This window comes from Vigna unguiculata, chromosome 2 (assembly GCF_004118075.2).
Source record: "Vigna unguiculata cultivar IT97K-499-35 chromosome 2, ASM411807v1, whole genome shotgun sequence".
NCBI lineage: Eukaryota > Viridiplantae > Streptophyta > Magnoliopsida > Fabales > Fabaceae > Vigna > Vigna unguiculata.
Genome location: NC_040280.1, coordinates 25,522,807 through 25,545,200, shown reverse-complemented (window position 1 = coordinate 25,545,200; position 22,394 = coordinate 25,522,807). Strand labels below are relative to the sequence as shown.

Below are 22,394 nucleotides of genomic sequence, written 5' to 3'. Positions count from 1 at the left end.
ACACATTGCTACCCTTGGCAAGGGCATGAGATAGATATGTCGCAAAGAAAAGACTTTGAATATGGAGTTGACAAAGAGAAGGTTTTGACATGCCAGAAAAAGCTATGGCATTCATCCAACAAAGGTTCAAGATGACAAACTCTGGAACCGGTGCAGTGGTGAGGTGGGTGGCTAGAATCGTAAATCCAGAAGCAGAAGCTAAGGGAACGACTTCGGAGCCACCCTCGACAGAACATTGATTCATTCCATAATTTAAGTAAAGAATCAGTCAATTTCATATTTATGAGATGGAAAATCGGTAACTCAATAATCTGATTTGTTAAGTTAATGATATAGAAAATTTCCATAGATACTATTCTTTACATGGCGTCAATTGTATCAGGTACCTCTCGAATATCTACCTTTTTTGTTGTTGTTGTGTAATATCTAGTGAATTCATGCGAAGAAATGGAAGTTTTAAATCCTACAGAAAGCATGTGATCTGCTACTTATTCATGAATTGGAGAGATAATACAATGTACTGTATTAATGCTTGGTAGTATTACTTAGTACTCGATGAGAATTTAAAAGTCAATATCGTATCACAAAGATTTTTATTTAGTGCAACTTACCTTCAAGTGTCTTGTTCACAAATAAAAATTCTCTTAACTAGTCCAGGGAAACATTCTTTACAACACACCTTCGATGCTTGGAGTGTCGTAACAATTTAGTCTTATCATTTCTGATACACCAAATTTGATGTAGAATACCGTGTTCTTAATAAAAGGAATGCAACAAGAAATTAGTTTCATTATCATTTCTGAAAACTTTAATTTTCTCGTCAAATTGCCTTTCAAATATGCTAAAAAAAAATTTCTCAAGCAGTTTTCTAATTCAAATTTGCGCTTCAACAAAAACATCTAATATAATTATCTACTATGGTAAGAAAATATCTTTGATGATTGATGATTTGCATCCTATAATATCTTTAACTGTCCAAGTGGATTGAGTAAAAAGATTGATATACATGAGAAGTGATGACATGGAAAGTTTTTTTTTTCTTTGCTTAGTAGAATGACAGAAATGACAAATTTTACATGTGTAATTGGAATTACAACTATAAATAAATGAATACAATCCAGGCAACATAGTCCTTGTATAAGTAGAAATGTGTCCAAACATAAAATGTTACAAAGCACTAATAGAAATAGAGGATTTCATTGTTGAGAAAGAAAAAAAATTCATTTGACTAAAAAATTTAGGATTTAGTGTTGAAGGAGATTCTGTGAGAAAATACAAGTGATCCACCTCATCTACCAAAGTAATCATCTTCGAAGTTATAACCTCTTGTAGGAGAGGAATGTTATATAAGAAAACAAGTGAGCAATGTAGTAAATTTGAAAACAAAAGTCACATTCAAAGAAAAATTAGTAAATATAAAAGTTTAGCCAAAGTGAGATTTGGAGTGAGCTAAAAAAACGAAGAGTCAAATGTTGTAAAGAAATAAACACAAATTTATTTGAACAAATGTGACCCGATTCACCTGAAAATAAGATTTGGGTGTTGATTTATTTACTGAGGAGCTAGCCAAATTAGAAGACTGAAAAAGAAGTGAGTTCCCTGAGATGCATAAACAAAATAAAACGGTATACATGTTAAGTAAACAATCACAAATCTCTCTACCACTTACACTTTCAAAAACAATTCATTAAACAATATTTGATCTTAAGCAAATTCAAAATAATTTTTTTATATCAATTTGAGGAACATACAACGCAAAAGCAGATACAAAATTTGAAATCTCTTTGGAAAGTACCACCAGTGACTACATAGAGAAGAAAAGCACAGAAAAATTAAAAGAATGATGCATACCAGAGGATTGATCTTATTAGAATCAATGCTAAGCTTATTCATAGCATCACGCATGCAATCCATATCAGCAACAACAAGAACTTCATTAAAATCCTGAGGAGAGGAGAAAAAGAGAGGTTAAAGATAGAATACAAATGATTTTATAGCAGGCATTATATCACCTAGAAATTGCATATGAAAAAATGGATATCCTTTTACTACTTTATCTGAGCACAAACATTACTGACTAAGATGAAACTTGGTACAATAGTGCCAAACATGAAGCATAAAAGAGGGGAATTCTGAAACCATGTTTTATTATTCAATATTCACACTCCGAAAAAGGCTACACAATTTTCAAGGAGAGAGTGACAGACTAGGGAGAGAAGTAAGCACAAGACTATTGAACTTACCATATAGTTTTATATTTGGAATGTGGTTTATGTATTGCCAATCCTCTCCTGTTTCCCTCTTGCACCGCTTCTGCAGATGAGGACATCCGCCTATGATTAAACGAGACAAGTTGGTGAGGCGTTGAATGCTACTCGGCAGTGACCTCAACTCCCTACAGTAATTAAAGATTAATTCTTCAAGAGTAGATATATCTCCCAGCCAGTCCGGCAATGAAGTAGACTTGTACTCGGATATATACAAAGAACGTAGGGAGGGGACACGTTGTAAGCCATCTGGTAATGTCGAGCAATACTCGATTGCCACGACTCGAAGGGCGGTTAGTTGGCTCATATTGCTTGGTAGAACCATCAACTCTGGACATTCTCTGATCGTCAAACTCTCAAGACATGCCAAATGTCGAACACCTTCAGACAAGGATTTTAATTTCTCACAGTGACGAATCTCCAAAGTTCGAAGAGAAGTTAGACCTTCCAACACATGTTCTGGAAAATACTCCAAATCATACCAAAATTCAATCTCAAGGACCTCTAATGCATCCAGCGTGCCGAGTTGGTCAGGTAGTGTCTTTACTCCTTTAATTGATGAAATCTTCAGGGTCTTTAGACAAGGCGTATTCCCCACAACCCCTTCCACATCGTCAATGCTTTCAACATCAAGTTTCTCAACAGAAGGAAGACGTGGGAATTTAAAGTTGGAGACCTTTTTAATTGTTAATTGGGAAAGACGAGGGAGCATCTCTACTCCTTCATCCCTCAACAACCTCTCCAAATTTGGTAAATTCTTCAGAATCAATTCCTCCAACGATGGAAATGCCTTCTCCTCCACGCCCTCATACGTCTCACCATCTATGCACTTCACATTTTTCATTCCACTCACCTCTAGCCTTTTCAATTGTGCTAGTTTACCAAGTGGAGGAAGCTCCTCAACGTTGTCACATTCCAAGACCTTAACTTCCACCAAGTCTCTCAGAGCTACCAAACTTCTCATCCAACTCGATAAGTGTCTTCCCTCATATCCATTCATCTGAAAACTCTTCAGAGTCGAGGGAGGTTCTAGGGCTTCCAGTACTCTCTCCACACTAACATTACTACCTTCTGAACTACTTCTACCATCCCATGACAACCATAGCATATTCAAGTTTTTACCAATCAAATTTGCTTGTTTAGCATCCCATTCACTGGAGACGTTCTCAAGGCCTTTGATTCTCAGTGTGCCACCCAACTTTAAACTCTGCAGCTCCCCTAACCCACACCCTGGCTTTGAACCCACAACGAAAATGCCAAGTGTTCTTAGATGCCTTAACTTGCTAATATTGGGAGGCATTTCTGCTATTGAAGCGCAATCATCAATCAAAACATGTCTTAAATCCTGTAATTGTGTCAAGTTTTTGGGTAGCTCAACTTCGGTACAAGAGTTCAGTTTCAATATTTGCAATTTCGGCATCTGACAAATTATGCTATTTAAGCATGCTTTTTCGAAACAAAAAGACAAACTCAAGTATCTCAAATGTGCTAAATCCTTGTTTGCTAAATCCTTGTATGGGGAAAAATAAGGAATAGGTCTTAAGCATAATGCTCGAAGATAATGATTTGATGGCCCCGAGCTAATATGACAAAAATCAAGAAAAGTACGCAAGGATTCAACTTTCTTGAAAGCAGGCATGAGTCGACGACTGAATGCAGGCCGATCAAAAAGGAAGTCAGAACTAAACAAGCTTGAATAGTGAACTCTGGCTGACAACATAGTCATACTTGAAGCTTCAATAACCACACATTCCTCACCCATAATAGATTGGGCAAGATCATGAAATAGATCATGCATCTTGAAACTTGTGATCATACCAAATTCATCATACTTTGCTTCTTGGAAAAAGGATCTACTATATAATTTTCTCCACACTTTATTTCCAACATCCTCCACTTCTACATCTCCTTCGCATTTAATAAATCCATTAGCCATCCAGAGATGAATAAGTTCTTCCTTTTCTATTTCAAAATCTTTGGGGAAAATTGCACAAAAAGAAAAACATCTCTTCACAGACGACTTCAAATTAGAATAGCTCAATTTCAAAACACGCATAATAGAATTTTCATCACCTGTCACAGAACTACTTTCTTCTCGTATATTCCAAATTTCGCTTTTCTTTACATTTTCCCATTGGCTTACCTCACTTTCATCACGCAAACAGCTTGCAAGGGTTTTGATTGCAAGTGGCGAACCAACGCATTTCCTCATTATCTCTTTGCCGATTGTCACGAGCTCTTCCCTTTCTTCTCTGTTTGGTCCAAACGCATGGTGTTTGAACAATGACCAACTGTCATCTTCTGATAACGCTGTCAAACGGTAAGCAGAATGTGTTCCCATGATGGAGACAACTTCCTCAAGTCGAGTAGTGACCAAAATGGTAGCTCCTTTTGCTCCCCTTGCACATTCCAACATCCCCTTCAACTCCTTCCATTTCTCTGGGTTTTCGTTCCACACATCATCAAGAACAAGCAAATACCTCTTGTTGTGCAATGCTTCTTCGACCTTTTTCCGCCTTGCTTCTAAATCACCAAGGTTGGGATTTTGACCAATGCAACATTCTATGATGGATTGTAGTATTCTCTTCAAATTGAAATCGTCTGAAACGCATATCCAAATTCTCAAGTCAAAATGTTTACTTATCTCGTGATCATTGAAGACCTGCTTGGCAAGAGTTGTTTTGCCAAGTCCACCCATACCAACTATGGGATAAACGGTGAGGTCTTCATTGTTATTAGCATCTTTGAGGAGAAACTTCACAATTTTCTCTCTATCTTCGTCTCTGCCATATAATATGGGTTCAGTAATGACAGAGCTAGTTTGGCGCCAATCATCATCATCCACGGTTTGCTCTTCTGTGACACTCACACGTAATTCAAAGGTGAGCCTTTCTTCATGAATGCTGTGAAATCTCTGGGTGATTTCTCTCATCCTCTTTCCGATATGGAAACGGAAGAGAATGTCCTTAGGATGGAGACGGGATAGGAGTGATGTATGACCATCAACAAAGTGCATCTTTGTGGAGTGAATAGAACATTCATCCAAGATATCATCAAGCACATATGCTGCATCTGTGAGTTTCTGCAGCCAATCCTTCACTGCATAGCTTGTTATTTGTTTTCTCTCTGCATCTCTGAGAACAGCACGGATTGCTTTCAGATTGCTGGAAAGCTTCTCAGTCTGCTCATCAACACCCCAATAAATTGCAAGTTGGTCTTTAACTAAAGATCCCAAATTTTCAATCACGCTTTCTACTAAAGCCTCGGCCATGGGAAAAAACAACAGCCAGAATGAAGGAAATGTTGGAGAAGAGAGGAAGGTAAAGTGAAGAAGAAGTTCTTTGGAAATGTTTTTTGGAATGATTTGAAACGGAATCAATTTTATTTAACAGCTGGTGTTGGTTTTATGCAAAATAATTGAGAAGAAGATAGAGGGAAAGTGATGACAGAAAAAGAAGTTAATAAACTGACTTTTGTTGGCCTTCACCCACAAACTTATGTGATGCTGAATGGCTTCGAACGGATAAACGGATAAGAATGAAATAAAACTTGAAGAAACTTTGGTTAAAAACAATTGAAAAGTAATATGAATCTCATTCATTTTTTTAAATTATTTGTTCAACTGTATTATATTAAGAAAATATTTCTAACTAATTTGTTTAAGGTCACGACCTTAATTAAGGGCCTAGCCTATTCTGTTGGATCTAAGGTCAGCCCGTAGGGTGTCCAAAATCTTTTTTTAGTCCTAATCCCGCTCATTCCGCCTCTATTTGCGAAACAGCTCCTTTCCTCACTCTCTCTTCTCTCTTTTCAGAGTTACACTAGGGTTTGATCAAGACGTTCCTCCGAGCTATCTAAGCTCCGTTTATTCCACTATTTCCAACTCACAAATCTTGTTTCTGGAGCTGTAGTATTCCTCTATTGGGTGTCTGTGTCTTTCGCTAGCATTTGTCCAGGTAAGGGAAGCTAGGGTTTGCATGTTGGATCTGTTTATGTTATGGGTGCTTGATATGTATTGTTGAACGTGTGATAATATACTGTTTGTGTTTGCGGTGTTGTTTGAATCTGGTTTGGCACGCATGAGAGCAGGTGGGTTCTGCTGAACTCGCCCAGGCGAGCTGGGTGGTTGTTCAAAACGAAAAGCTCTCGCTTAAGCAAGGAGCTCTCGCCTGAGCGAGAACAACAACAACCCATCCCTTTCTCTATTTTGAGGGCTCGCCTAAGCGAAGGGCACTCGCCTGAGCGAGATGGACTAGCTTGAGCGAGACCTCAACGTGCCCTCTGTTTGTAGTCTCGCCCAGGGGAGAGCTTGTAGCTTAAGTGAGGGATCCTCTCGCCTGAGCGAGAGCTCTTTAGCCTGAGCGAGATTGACAGAGTTGGTTGGATACGTGTATGTTTCTAATGATTAGATGGTTTGTTGCTTTTAAAAGATAAGTATGATGTTTTGTATGTTCTATATGATATAATGAGACGGGAATTGATGAGCTTGGTATAAATAAGTGCATAATCATGATTGATTGATTGGTTGGATGTTGGCATGAGATTGTTATGCATGATAAATCAATGGTTGGTTGGAGAGACATGGTTGTGGTATGAGTTGACGTAATTCCGTGGAACTCTTGGTAAAATTTCATGGTGGTGTTGGATGTGATGGACGTAATTCCATGAACCTCTTGGTGAGATCTCATGGTGGTGTCGTATGTGATGGACGTAATTCTATGAACCTCTTGGTGGTAAAGTCTCATGGTGGTATTGTATGTGATGGACGTAATTCCATGAACCTCTTGGTAAGATTTCATTGTGGTGTCGTAGTGTATATAATTAGGTAAAGATTGCATCCTGAAACTCTAAAGAGTTAGTTAGTCTCACGTAGAGGGGACTGACTCAAGTAGTGAGAGTAGTAGGAGACCCTAATTTTTGGCAGGATAATGGCCTTAAATGTTTGAAGGCTAACATTGTGCGTGGTAGGGTGAAACTCATTGGCAATGGCTCTATAGAGCAGTAGAAGTCACTACAAGTGCAAGCATCCGGTAAATCCAACCGATTATATGACAGTAAAATTCTCTATACTTTAAATCTTGTACTCTTTGAATATTATAAAAAATATGCGGTGTTTTATTTAATTAGATTTATCAATTAAATGTGATGTTATAATTTGTACCCAAACACATTATTTCTGTATTCCAAATCAGACAAACCTAAATGTGACAAACATCTGAAAATAATTGTGACTAAAACTTTTTAATTATATAAAATTAATATTTATCTCATAAAATCATTAATTAAATACAGTATAATGTAAGATTAATTTCAACTCATCAATCAATTTACTCATTCAATCTCTAATCTTCTCATATTTATCGGTCAACCTATTACGTCTTTCTACAAAAGAGATTTGATCGCTGAATTGAATAGAGAAGAAACAAATAATCATATAGATTTTTTACAATGTCATAATTTGAATATGAAATTACGAGAATGATTGATAAATAAACATATTTATTGATTATGAATGTTAAGTATAACATAAGGTATATAAAAAAATAATCATGGTGACTTCTAATTTAAGTTTACATATAAATTCAGACTTAGCTTACTCATGAACAACCGTAAGAATTGGTAATATTTGGAGAAATTTGTAATTTTGAGTCACTTTGTCTGCATATTTGTAAAAAGGGATCGGTTGAAAGTTTTATTGTAAAAGTGGTTGTGTCGTCAGGGGGAGGACGACATTAAAGGTGAAGTCGTCCTCCCAGAGGCCGGTTTCCTTTTTTCTTTTAAAAGAAATGAAGTCGTCCTGCCTCCGACCGGCTTTTGCATATACAGTGATGAAGTCATCCGGCATGAGGTCAGTTTCAATTTTTGATTTTTTTTTTTTTGAAGACAATACAACTATCACTGTCAAAGAGTCTGCGTAGGGAAGCAGAACGAAACCAATGCCAAAACCAGGAAGCAACTAATTTGAATATGAAGCTAAATTAATAGTCAATGGATGAGATGAAAGGAAAATAGTCAATAGTCATGGACACCGTTGCAGGTAGTGCAAATATATATGCATTGGGAGTGATGAAGTTAGATTATTGTTAACAGTGTAATACTTTACACTCAATTCTTACCATGTGGTTCATCTTTCTCTCTCTCGTTATGTCTCTGCAACTTTCATCTTCAGCGCAACTTTCATCTTCAGCAGTAGAAATCCTGCATCAAGGTTCATCCCTCTTAGTGGAGGACCCCAACGATGTTATGCTCTCACCAAATGCCATCTTCTTTGTTGGTTTCTATTCCGTTGGCCAAAACACATATTCCTTCGCAGTTTGGTACTCCCAAGCCAACGGCAAAACCCAGGATGCAACCGTCGTACGAATGGCGAACCGTGACTACCCTATTAACCAAAAAAAAATCAAAAACTGAAACCGGCCTCCTGTCAGACGATTTCATCACTGTATATGCAAAAATCAGTCGAAGGCCGGACGACTTTATTTAGAAAAAAAAAAAAAAAAAAAACCGGCCTCTGAAAAGACGACTTCACCTTTAATATCGTTTCCTCTCTAGACGACACGACCAACTTTTATAATAAAAATTTTAACCGACTCTTTTTTACAAATAAGCGCAATATTTGCATAAGACCTTGTGAGGAATAGATAAATAGCAGGTGATGTCAAGTCTAGCTTGTGATCAATAGCTCTTTCGTGTTAGATTCTTACATATAGTATACTCGTGTAAAGTTTTGTATTTGTGTCTAATATTTAACAAAAACTACACTTGTTTAATATCTATCACAATATAGATAAATATTAAAGTCGAACGATTTAAAAAAAAAAAAGGTGACATATTTTACGTGATATATAAGACCATATTTTTGGATGGAAAAAAAAAGTGTGAAATATCTTATATGATATAAAGCATATTTGTTGATTAAATATAGTTGCAACAACAATGTTAAAAAAAATTATTTCAACGTGTAGCGCTAAAAATGAATAATTTAACATAAAGTAACACTATTCTGTGACTTATACTTTGGAAATAAATATTGTTGAAAAAATTAGTTCATATAATCTTAAAAGGGCGGACAAAAATTCAGGAGTGTTAAATTAAATTTGTAATATATATATTTTTATAATTAAATAAAAATTATTTTTTTTACTTAAACTAATTAAAATTATAGAAAATACCATATTATACTAAATATATTAATCTATTTAAGATAAAAACGGAATTGAACAAAATTGGACCAAACCATTTTATAGTTCCGTTTTAAAAAATTAAACCTCTAAAGTTGTAGTTTAGTTAGTTGCTTCTTAACTAAATATCTAAAATTGTTTTGTTGATGAAACACATAGATGCACATAGGCATATAGATTAAAGGTGGGTCTGACTAACCAAAGGTTGAGACGGGTCGATCGAGTCAAGGTTGTGACGGGTTCATCCGAGTCGAAGATTGAGACAGATTGAGTCAAATCGAAGGTTGAGACGAGCCAGGCCGTGCCACAATCGAAATTTGGTTAAATTAGGTCACGATCGAAGTTTGGTCGAATTCGAGACAGCCGACAATGATCAAAATTTGGTAGAGTTTGGCCAAGACATCCCTAACTGAAATTCGACCAAATTTGATTGAACTGCCCTTTGCCAAAACTTGTTTGAATTTGACCCAATCGGTCTTGACCGAATTCGACTATATCGGTCACGACTAGAATTTTGTTGAATTCGGTCGAGTTTTCCTTAATCGAATGCAATCAAGTCAGCCCCAACTAATTTTAACCGAGTCAACTTTGATCGAAATTTAACCAAGTTAACCCCGTCAATATTTGGCGGAATATGCTAGAGTCGGTTACAACTAAAATTTGGACGAATACGATCGAGTCGATCATGACCAAAATTTGGTCAAATTCAATCGAGTTGATCTCAACCGAATTCAACCAAGTTAATCTCGTCCAAAATTTGGCTAAATTCGACTAAATTTAACCGAATCGTCCGAATTTGACCCAATCAACCTCGATAAAAATTCGACCGAATTCGGTGGAATCTAGCAAATTTGATCATTGGGCGTTCAAAAATAATTTGACCATTTTTAGTGCAACATTGTTTGATAGAACAAAAAAAATTATTCGGTTCACTTCATTTAAACTAATTTTCGTTTCACTTCGCAAATTACTTTTTGCTTTTTGGTTCACAATAATTTTTAACACTTCATTTCATTTTGCCAACTCCTATTTATTATATCAGAATTTTTGGAAAAAAAAAAGGAAGTAGGCATTTTACAATTTCATGGCCACCATTAAATCCCCACTAAATGAATATTATAATTTTTCTGATACTTCTTAACCACAAAAATGACTGATAGAATAAATTTCTAACTTATTTGCTAAATAAGAAAAATAAAAAATAAGCATTATCCTGATCTCATCAACTAGTCACGAAGGAGAAAAATATAAGCACAGGTGAGAAAAAAATTGTAATAAGATAAGATAGAGTACGAAAATTGATTGTGAATTACAACCTAACCTGGACAGCCAATCAGCCACAAACCTCTCCACCAATTAGATAGCCAGTGGCCACTATCCTCACCAAACTTCATCCATTATTGAATTTTCTGGTCCCAACTCTTAAAACATTATATATCCCTTTAAAACAAAACCCAACAAAAATATTAAATTTTACTAATAATGATTTGAAGAAAAAATTATTTTGTTAATTAATACGTTGATGTTTTAGGCAATACTAATTTATTTTCTTAGTCATCATATTTTTTTCACTGGTTCATATTTTTTAACTCATCATCATCATCAATCATTTTTAGGGTTTGACACATGATTTATATTTATATTTTTTTTTTTGTTCTTGCATTTTTTTATTTAATGTTCCCAAATTATTACAACTTATATTTACAGTATTCCGGAAACTATTTTACAAAAAATGAATACATTTCCAGAGTTTAGAATACTAACTCATTTAAACGTTTTAAAAAATTATATTTTTAAGCTGATCAAGCATATATGAATTACAAAAGTACACGCGTAAGAAAACACAAATAGAGGCATATTCAATTTTGTGGATTGACAAAATATTTTCATATATATTGGTTTTTGAAACTTTTGTTTCGCTTTGCGTTAGGTTGGTTTAAGACATGCATAATATACTTGTTCAAATGAATAAATTACATTTTGGATAAATTTATCTCCAAATGCTCTTAACAAATGAAAATAAGTTTTCCAAAAAATAAAAAAATAAACGTCAATAAAAAATATTTGAACATGAAGAAGTTAATTTTTTAAGTTAATTTAATATAAATTAATTAACTTATGCAAATATTTTTTATTTTCTTCTCCTAACATATATTTATAGATAAATTAATCCTAACATATCGCAGTTCTTAAATGTTTTTGCACAAAATTCAATATCATATAATGTTTTTGCTCGGCTCTTTCAATAGTCTTTCCGACTCTAATGAGGTATTTTTTTTTATATAAATCTTATTCGTTTACTAACATTTAAAAGATAATTTTTTCTTTAATTTATAAGTTTTAATCTGTTTCTGTTTTCAACTTGCTTTACTTGTTACTTTTATAAACAAAATGTTCTTCGTAAGTACACGTTTTAAAAATTTTCTCAACATTGTACTGTAGTTTTCTTCAAAATTAGAAGTTTTCTTTTATTAAGGGGAAAAAAACATCATACTACTCTGTTTTTCTTTTATGACTTCTAACTTTTATTTTCATCCATCACTCTTAATTTTAGTTCTTTTTATTTTTTTATTATAGAGTTTTTCTGTTTTTATATACTACAATTTTGATTACTTTAAACCTCTGTTGTCATCACAGAAAATTTTTAACATTTTTTTCTTCCTTAGCTTTATCATGTTTTTCCTCCTTAAACCTTTTTAAAAAATTTGCTTACTCATTTTAAAGATCATTTCATTCTTTTAAAATCCATCGTACCTTTTTATCATTGTCAAAATCACTTTTACATTTTTTTTAATCGCTCAACGTTAGTATTTTATCTAATACTAAACTATTTATATTAAAAAGTTTAATTATTTTCAAAATCACAGTTTCATTAAGAAAAAAAAACTATTTCACAACTTTTTTTCTAAAATGTTTAACTGATTTATCACATTTAATTGAAAACATATTTGTAACTGAATTCTCTTTAAATTATTAATTAATGTTACTACAATATGAATGATGTATTTATTTTTCCAAAAAAAAAAATGTAATTTTGATGTTACGCTTAAGTTATAAATTAGTTACTATACATTATATATTGTCTTACAAGATAAGTCATATATACATATATTAAATTATGATCTTAAAATGAATCAATTCAACTTTTTTAGGTCGAATTATTACATCTGAGATAAAAAAAAATGTCAGTTCAATCCAATATTTTAATTTTTGGAATAACAAATTTTCAGATTTGACCCATTGCATATGTTAATAGATTAACTCACTTTCACTTAAGTATGTTTCTTCTTTCAATTTATTTATTAAATATTATTATGAAAGTAGTTAAAAATTAGAGTGTCATCTTGTACAATTTGACAATAGGAAGACTTAAAACTTTGAGAGACCTAAAACAAACTTAAATAATAAAGTATTTTATTTAAAAATTACTTTTCAAGTATTTTTTTTATATAGATTATTTATTAAATTGTCAAAATTAATTTCATTTAACATTTATATTTCAATAATAAGGGTAATCTGTTTTATCTTTTTAAATGTTGTTAATCATTATCCTAAGTTGAGGATTAAACTTATTATTATCACTAACTTCAATTACTACTTCTTTGCTACTGTTGTTGCTTTCATATATCTTTTTTGTTATGGAATTAAAGCCTCAATTTTTATTTTGAATGTTTGAATTGTTTTGATTCAAATTTTTTAGTTGACATTCTATATATTCTTATATAAAATAAAAAATTATAATATATAAACACTACTAAAAGTAAGTATATGAAATGAATGAGTTAAAACAATAAAACTTGGTTTTGGTTGCCAAGAAAATAGATTCAATTGTAGACTTGTAAGTCCCAAGTCTCTTTCTCTTCCTCAAATCTCAATTTTTTTCATATTTTGAAATTAATCATTAATAAAAACAATTAAAAAAATATTGTTCTTCTTAGCTATAACCTTAGACCCTAATCCCTAAAGAAAACTAGACAAAAGAAAAGTAATTCTAATCCTAATACAAATTCAGTAAATAGAATAAAAACAATATCAACACAAATAAAAAGAAAACATACTAACCATAAATAAGAATAACTTAAAATATAAAAAAACAAGAAGATGTAGGAAGGTAAATCGGTAAATGAGAAGTCACGATAAAAAAGAAAATTAAATCAAAATTAAGATCACATAAAAATAAAAAAATCAAAGTTGAAGTCATATAACTATAAGAAAAGATAGAACTAAAATTGAAATCACAAGTAGAAAAAAAAATAATCAAAATATATTATAAGAGAATAAAAAAACTAATATTTTCTCTCGTAAACTAAATTATAATTTATTAAAAAAATTTAACTCATTAAATATTTATTTTAATACCAATATAAATAACAGTCAATAATAACAATTTTATTTTATTTTATTCTCAAATATAAACTTATTTTATTTCAATAGACTTATATTAATATTAATTTTTGTAGGCTTTCTTATCTTACAAATAATTTGATAATTAATTCAATAAAAGTACATCAACAATGTTTTTTATGTATTTTTTAAAACATAATTTAATAATTAATTCAATAAAAAATATTAGTACTAAAAAAATTTACTGAAGACCTAAAACAATGCTTTACCTGTTTTATAATTCAGCTCGTCTTTCTTAACAAATAAATAAATTAAATATTTAAATTATTTAAATATATTATTAAATAATATTTTAATGTTTAAAAAATTTAAATGGTCAGCCGAAATAATAAATAATTATAACAATACTTATTATAAATGATGGAAAGATAATAAAGGATTGCTGTCAATAAATTATTGCCAACTCCATCTCTAAATTGATTCAAACCAGTTTAATTTACTAATTATGTGAATCAAATTCAATTTAATTTGATCCACAGCTATAATTGTTTTCCAATTCAATTTATCAATTAAGTGAATCAATTTAATTTGATTTGATCCACAACTATAACTTTTTTCCAATCTAACTTTGAATTCTGGTGTGCGAGTTAACTTAGATATTTTGAATCTTGTTTTCTTTTGAGTTGTAGGTTAAAGTTATTTTTAAAATTTCAACTATGATTTTATTAATGATTTTATTAATGTATAAAATCAAGATAAAAATTAAATATATAATTGTGTATTAAATTTAAATATGTAATCTATAATTAGTTTATTCTTAAAATTTGAATGTAAATTATATGTGAAGTAATATTACGTTCGCATAATGTATATGATGATTAGATATGATGTGAACAAGATTATACATAGGTGCAGCATGATGATACAGTGATGATTTGAGATATTAGAATCAGATTAAGGCATGATTACACTTACATGAGTGGCAAAACATAGACTAAAAATTGATGGATTGAAATATGTTTGAAAAAAAAAATGTTTGCAACATCATTATGAATGTGTTATATTAAAAAATAAAAAAAATAGAGACTAAATTATTATATAAAAATATTAGATCTGAAATAAAAAATGTAGGTGTGACGTGGAGGGAATAGAGGGTGTCGTAGCCACGCGGAGAAGACAAATTGTAAATAGGAATAAGAGTTGGAGTCGAAGACAAGAAAAACAAGGAATGAAGGCGGTGACCAAGGCCCACCCAAAACGCATAAATTAGGTCTCAACCTTTTTTCTAATTCCCTATATTTCATCATTCGCACCAATCCAAACCCAAGAAAGAGAAAAACAGAAAAGCTTCGTTTAGGAAGAACAACAAGAAGCTCTGGATTCCGCCTCTTCCCGTCCTTCGAGACGGTTGTTATGCTGCGTGCTTTTCAGGTCTCATCCTCTTTCCTTCTCTCCCTCTTCTCTCAGATCCGATCCGATCAGATCCCTTTCGGATCCTTTCGATTGGCTTTTCGCTTTAATTTTACCGTCGTTTATGATTTTCCTTTTTTATTTCGTTAGGCTTTTGACTGTTGACCGTCGACGAATTCAATTTGTTTGTTCAATTGATTCTGGTTGTTAGGTGATTACGCGTTCGTTGAATTTGACTTTCTTGATGGATTTTTCGCTTTTGTTTTCTAGGTTTTGTTTTCTTTTTGTGCTTTGGTGTTAGTTAGGGATTCGAGATAGGATTCTGGTTCTCGAAATTCGTATGGATTGTAGTTGATGTATTATTCCGTCATAGGTGATAATTTTTTGTGATATTAGATTATTTATGCTTCTGCTTTCTGGAATTTTAAGTTTTATCCGATGGAAACATTAATAATCAATTCCTAGAACTGCTTGTAGGCTATTTTACGCGTTGTAATTTCGATTCCAGAATTTAGTTCCTTGACTGATAATTTTGCCTTTTTTTTCCTGGAAAACTTGCAATCTTTGCACAGGATTTTCGAATTTTAATTGTTTGAGGTGAGTGTAAATGCAATTAATTTTACTTACTTGGTTAGAGACTCTGAAACTTCATCGCGGATTTGTTGTAGCATCTGAAACTAATAGTTGCCTGACTTCAGACGTCATTCATGTTTTTTGTTGATTTTTTTTTCTTTGTATTGGTCGTGTAATGTGAAAGAAAATTGAATATTGAATTTTTATAAATCTAACCCTCAAGCCTTCTCCGTGTTCTTTAATCGTAGGTTGGTCTGGGTTTGAATCTAAAGGATCGTGATTTATATTTTGAGACATGGAGGGAGTTTGTTTCTGGACAAATTGCTACCAGTATCGGTTTTTTGCATTCCAAGAAGTGCTTGATTGGCGATTTTTCATCCTTGGAGATTTTCTTCGGGTTTCCTTTGTTAATTGCACTTAGTGTTCTGCTCCCGTTTGATGATCAGCACAGGGTACGTGATGCTACTTTCTTCTGATACAGGTGCTGCATCTTTAGTGCACTTGTGCAAGTAAGCGCTTATTCTTTTTCTTCTTTGCAAAACACCAATCCCAAAAAGAAGTTTCTTGATAAGTGTTCTTTGGCAGTGCATTGCTGACCCATCATTCTGTTAAAACTTCCGGTAAATCCTCTTGGGTAAGGTTTCTAACGTGAAGAACCTCTAGAACGTCTTCCGTTTCTACTATACAAATATTTACTAGCCTATTTTTTCTTCTACAGGGCTGAAACATATAGATCCGTGACTGAATATTGGATTCTGCCTGCATATTTTGAGTGAAGCATTTGCATTGAATCTGTTCGAACTGTAGTTATTGAGATAGCCTCCTTGTTGCTCTTCATGGGTATTGTTGCTGAATAACACATCAGTTGCCCGAAGTTTCTGAAGCAAATCCTACTTTGATTAGATGAAGTAGATTATATTGTAGTTCTGAAGTCTTGGGTCACGGTGATATTAGCTAGTGGGAGAATAATGCTACTGCTTTGATCAGTCATTATAGTGGGACCTGAGAAGTGTCAGTATGATCCCTGGTTCTTGTTCATTTCCACCACCTTTACTCTGCAGCCATTTCGAAGCCGTGGGTCTATTAATAAATAAAGCTGTGCAGCCCGTCCATCTGAAAGTTTCTGCTTCTATGCCCTCTTTTGCTACGACAGAAAATTGATGGTGGATTTTGCTGGACCAGCAGGAACCTGTTAATATTTTATACAGCTCTGAGCATCATCTACACGAGATAAATGCCATTTATCCTTTGCGTTTTTGTTTACATTTGTTGAATAAAGAAAGTGCTGCTTAGTGTTCCCTGGGAACAATGGAGAGGTGATTACTTTTTCCCTTTTTTGCAGAACTTCCCGTTTCCTCTTTTGTTTTCTGTTAAATTTCTTAATACATTTCACTGCCAATACAGGTACAACTTAATTAAGGAAGTTGGTGATGGGACTTTTGGGAGTGTGTGGAGAGCTATAAACAAACAGACTGGTGAAGTTGTAAGTATGCTTTAACTTACATGATGGAGTTGCTCTATTTGAAGTCGGATGAGGTCCTAATAAGTAGTAAAACTGCAGGTTGCTATCAAGAAGATGAAGAAGAAGTATTACTCTTGGGAGGAGTGTGTAAACCTAAGAGAAGTCAAGGTTTCACATCTTGCTTATCTTTCTTAAAGCCTTTTTTTTGTCATGAATTGTTGAAAATTTATAATTAATCTCTAATTTCACCCGTGTTGGCAGTCGTTGCGAAAAATGAACCACCCAAATATTGTCAAGCTGAAGGAAGTTATTCGAGAAAGTGACATTTTGTACTTTGTTTTTGAATACATGGTGAGTGATTAAAGTTCTTGGTAGAGAAGTACTTGGTTGGATAATGCAGGATCTTATAGACTAATTTTAGTGTCAATTTGGGGTGATGTAGGAATGCAACCTATACCAGCTTATGAAAGATAGGGAAAAACTGTTTTCTGAAGGTGAAGTTAGGAATTGGTGTTTTCAAGTTTTCCAAGGTCTTGCTTACATGCACCAGCGTGGATACTTCCATCGTGACCTGAAGCCCGGTACTTATTCACAATTTCCTCTAAAATCTGTTAGATTATGCTTTTTTGATTGAAGGGGAGAGTTAGTCTATAACTTCTATAATTATATTATATAGAAAGGAGATTTTTTTTTTGTATATGTTTTATTTTCCAATATATCCTTTAAACTATGTAAAACTACTTTATTTATTTTCTTGTCGTTATCGCTTTTAAAATAACCATCCCGACTTATCCTCTCACTTTCTGACTCCATTTTGTTTTTTTTAAGTTCCAAATTTTCTACCCCCCGCATCCCAACGGATGACTTCAATATTTTATCTCAAATTTAAATCTCTTAAATAATTTTTGAAATTTAAACTAAGCAACAAAAAATAAATATGTATTAAAAATATATTAATTTTGGAATTAATATACACATTAATATATAGAATAATAGAAGTTATTACAACAATTAAATTTTGACTCAATAAAATAAGACGGACTGATAAGAATGCAGACACGTATGTGCTAATACGCATGTGGTGTTTTCGTTATGTTATAAACTATATATAAACTATATATGAAGACATTTTTGTTCACAAAATATACCATTTAATCTAGGTAAAACCACTTTATTTATTTTCTTCTGCCTTATGTCCTTCATACTAACTGTAAAATTATTCTTTCGTACTCAGGTTCAATCTGTTTTTTGTAATTTCCCCTTCACAATAACTGTAAAAAAGTATTTTTTTCATAATCAGGTTCTATTTGTTTTATAATTTCCATGTTCTTTACACTCATATTTCCCATTTGTTCTTTCTCTAATTGATGACTTTAAATTCCTTTCATATTAATTCTAATTATAATTTTCTTAAGTGGTATCTCATATCTAAACAAAACAGCATAAAAGTAATTTAATTAAATAAATATATATTGGAATTTTACCCAGTAAAATAAAATAGTACGTGTTTTCACTAGTTTCTATTACGTGTATCATGTAATGTATATTTTGCTAGAAGTTTCTTATACTCTGTTTTTCTCTGGTTAACGTGGTTATATGCATTTTCTATTTTGACTTGTTAAATGCCTCATTAGATGAACAGAACTCTCTATTGTGAGACATAAATAAACAAACTGACAGCATGGTCTGCTGTTTATATCCTTATTCTGTCGCAAATGTTTCTGCTTTGACCCAATGAATGCTGATATGATGCAGAAAACTTGCTGGTTACCAAGGATATCATCAAAATTGCTGATTTTGGCCTAGCCCGAGAGATCACTTCACAACCACCCTACACTGAATATGTCTCCACACGATGGTATGTGTCATTCACTTTCAATAGATGTTTCACATTCTGTTTTAGGTGTGCAATAACATGCGTGACTGCCTTCCTGTTTAGGTACCGTGCTCCTGAAGTGTTGCTTCAGTCTTATATGTATACTTCTAAAGTTGGTGAGTGGTTGATTGGGCAACAATTGTCATTTATTTTTGTCACTGATATGTTTTTTTCAAGTGACGACTGTTAGTACCTCTTTATTAACATTTTTTTCCCTTCTAGACATGTGGGCAATGGGTGCTATAATGGCTGAGCTTTTCTCTCTACGTCCCCTTTTCCCAGGTGTCAGGTATTAGCTTCTCACTTGCTCCCCCCCCTAGAAAATAGATATTCATGATGGAAAACAAAATTTCACCTGTAACTTAATAAAATCTAATGTTTACAATGTTTATTTGCTTAAAAGTGGTATTTCTAAAGCAGTCCTGATCAGCAACTGGATGTCATATGTAATCTGTTTCTCTGTGACATGCAGTGAAGCAGATGAGATATACAAAATATGTGGTGTGATAGGCAGTCCAACTCATGAATCTTGGGATGATGGACTCAAGCTTGCAAGGGACATCAACTACCAATTTCCGCAGGTTAGATTTAACCCGATCTTGCTATGTTTAGTAGTTAGCATCTAGGATGGTAGTTGCGTAATTAATTTACTATGTATGATGGCATTTCTTCTAATCACTTTATATGCCTTTTGTACTTTCTATAGCTTGCCGGTGTGCATCTTTCTGCACTGATCCCGTCTGCAAGCGATGATGCAATCAGCCTTATCACAGTAAGTAATTTTGGTATATTGGTTAGTTGCTTAGGCCTGTGAGCCATTGATCAACAAATAGTGTGTTATTCATTTTCTTTTCTGTTAATGCAGTCACTTTGCTCCTGGGATCCCTGCAAGAGGCCAACAGCTTCCGAGGCCCTTCAGCATCCTTTCTTTCAGGTGGTTTTTTAACCAGTTAATGTTTTGTTCATTTTCTTTTTTGGCAAGAAGTTATCTTCTTTTTACTTTACAATCTGTCTTATTGGGACTTTGTATTTGTTGTAGAGTTGCTTCTATATTCCTCCATCCCTTCGCAGCAGAGCAGTAGCCAGAACTCCACCATCCGGTTTGTGTATTATTTATTTGTTAGCTAGGGACGTGTTTATTGTGCAATTGAATGGGGATCATTATTGTCCTTTCTTTCCAGCTGGAACCAGAGGAGCGCTGGATCATCAAGGGGTCAAGAGATATTCCGGTGCTTTATCCAATTCAAAGGCCACCAATAATTTTTCTTCCCAGAAATTACATCCTCCTTTAGCTTCAGGTGACCGACCTATTACATTTTTATTGATTAGAACATTGCATGTGTTCTTTCCATTAATTTTCCTGTGGAGCAACAGGAACCCAAATTAAAGTTTCTAAATAGGAAAACCTAATCATTAGGGAAACGAAAAGTAAAATATTTTACTGTTCTATGTTGATTTGTATGTAAATTAACTACCCATGCTTATAATTCTTAGTAAGTAATGATTATGATGTTCAATACAGAAATATTTTGAACCTTTTGACTATATTTCAACACGGTTAGCAAGTTAGTGGTGCATTCTTATTATAGATTTAGTGTAAAATATAAGTCGACACGTTTGGGTTAGCTTGATTACTTTGAAGAGAATTCAATTATATTATGATTTGGTGTAAAATATCTGTTTGTTTATACAGAAATATCTTATCAACATAAAAGGTTTTCCCCGTTGGATTTATGTATATAATATATAGGTTGTTTTTGGTTAGTGAAATACTCCATTTGTGAATGTGAAGACCGTTGTTCTCATCTAATCAAGAATGTTACAGGTGTGCAACGGAAGCTGGATATGGTAAATCAGGTGAGCTATTCTCTTAACATGCTTTTGTTCTTTCCACCCCTCTCACTGACTAGCCCTCTATACTTTCTTTTTACTCCAAGATTTAAAAAACATGATAACCAAATGTATTTGAAGTCCTTTTACATATTATTTGTGTATGAGGCTTATTTGTCATCTCTGATAGACTAATATGTTTATCCTAAGCTGGTTCCTTCTACGTTAAATCAATCTGTCATGCCAACGATTGCTATCTGTTTCTTCTGTAGGATGGAATTAAGAATGAAAAACCTATGAGGAGTACTAAACCAAAGTATCGACAGCCAGGAAAGGACAGCCCAAGTAAGCTTTTAAGTTTCGGGTATTTTAATTATTTTATCAAGTAGGGGTGTACCATGTAACAGGTTCGAACTGAATTGTTTTGAAATCGAACTGGTTTGGAAAAAACTGATTGTAAAAAAGAAATTTGACTGAGAAGCGTTCTAATTTTTGGCCTGTTTAGAACCTGGTATGAAAAAACCAACGGGTTTAAAACCGTTTTTATTTTAAAATTGTTGCCATCATTTCTTGTCTTAGGCCTAGTTTGGAGTTTTGTGATAAAAACCAACTGGTATAGAAATAGGTACTGAATTATATTTCACTGGGACTGGTAAATACCAGATTAGAAACTGAAACAGGGCAACACCATGCTTACTTATAAGAGGTCTCTAACACTTTGTTTCACATCTATGCAGTAAATTAATTAAAAAAGCTATTGAAATTACGAAGTTACAAAGCTATGTATTTTTCCTTGTTTTCACCGTAGTTTACAATGCTACTCCCTGACTAGTCAAGAGATAATATAAAATCCACTTTAGCTTGCTTGAAATGATATGAACTGCAAGTGTTTTTCTAATTCTTGGAATTGATTGGCATTATTTTTGAGAGATTTGTTTTGTCATTGTGTTGATTATTGTTTATGGAAAACTGTGTTTGGTTGTTGGCAGCATCTATGAACAAGGGGAGGTATGCACGTGGGGTTTCAGAAGCAGCTGAGAAATTGGGCAATTTGTCTGTTAGTAGTAGAAGACAATCAATGGGACATCCCCGTCCTCCACCAATGAAGGCTGGAGTGAATTGGATGTCTGAATCTGGAAACTTCATCCTTGGATCCGCCCAGCAGATTCAGACTGGAAGAACTTTCACCAGAAAAGTTGCCGGATGAGTAAATATGGGACACCCTACTACAGTGCATGCTCAATGTTTGTGTGAATGTCCTTGTCCTTAAGTATATGTGTGTTTAGACTATTTTATGGCTTTGGCCACCTCTAAACTACAAAACTATTATGTATTATTGCCTGTGTTGTGAGTTGTTGGTAATCGTCTCGTACCTGTGGGACATGCAGAGCTAAACTGATACTTTAAACTATAAATAAACTTTTCCCTACTTCGAATTTGGACGAATTGTA

At 33.2% G+C, this 22,394-nt stretch overlaps 2 protein-coding genes across 8 annotated transcripts; one reads left to right on the top strand and one right to left on the bottom strand.

Moving 5' to 3' along the window:
• Positions 1-1,518: 1,518 nt before the first annotated feature.
• On the bottom strand, positions 1,519-5,706 carry LOC114167577 (putative disease resistance protein RGA3). Of its 3 annotated transcripts, none has more exons than XR_003600273.1 (3): positions 2,244-5,706; positions 1,852-1,944; positions 1,519-1,579 (listed from the first exon to the last, which is right to left on the bottom strand). XR_003600273.1 is itself a non-coding variant. In XM_028052683.1 (2 exons), exons 1-2 carry the CDS (start codon positions 5,536-5,538, stop codon positions 1,937-1,939), a joined length of 3,303 nt encoding a protein of 1,100 aa, XP_027908484.1. In that variant the 5' UTR covers positions 5,539-5,706; the 3' UTR covers positions 1,705-1,936. The 3 variants fall into 3 exon arrangements, 1 of the variants encoding a protein (XP_027908484.1); XR_003600270.1 differs by having other exon boundaries at positions 1,522-1,599; XM_028052683.1 differs by lacking the exon at positions 1,519-1,579 and having other exon boundaries at positions 1,705-1,944.
• A 9,299-nt stretch (positions 5,707-15,005) lies between these two features.
• Positions 15,006-22,389, top strand: LOC114169552 (cyclin-dependent kinase F-4-like). Of its 5 annotated transcripts, none has more exons than XM_028054793.1 (19): positions 15,006-15,223; positions 16,024-16,284; positions 16,361-16,409; positions 16,494-17,091; positions 17,180-17,258; positions 17,337-17,405; positions 17,499-17,588; positions 17,680-17,818; positions 18,993-19,095; positions 19,177-19,229; positions 19,336-19,402; positions 19,586-19,694; positions 19,820-19,885; positions 19,979-20,047; positions 20,153-20,213; positions 20,295-20,411; positions 20,939-20,970; positions 21,216-21,288; positions 21,933-22,389. In XM_028054793.1, the coding sequence occupies exons 4-19, from the start codon at positions 17,084-17,086 to the stop codon at positions 22,148-22,150; spliced, it is 1,353 nt and encodes a 450-aa protein (XP_027910594.1). In that variant the 5' UTR covers positions 15,006-15,223; positions 16,024-16,284; positions 16,361-16,409; positions 16,494-17,083; the 3' UTR covers positions 22,151-22,389. The 5 variants fall into 5 exon arrangements, with proteins under 5 accessions (XP_027910594.1, XP_027910586.1, XP_027910577.1 ...); XM_028054765.1 differs by adding an exon at positions 15,775-15,799 and having other exon boundaries at positions 15,041-15,223; positions 18,993-19,229; XM_028054785.1 differs by having other exon boundaries at positions 16,024-16,227; positions 18,993-19,229.
• The last annotated feature ends 5 nt before the right edge of the window (positions 22,390-22,394 follow it).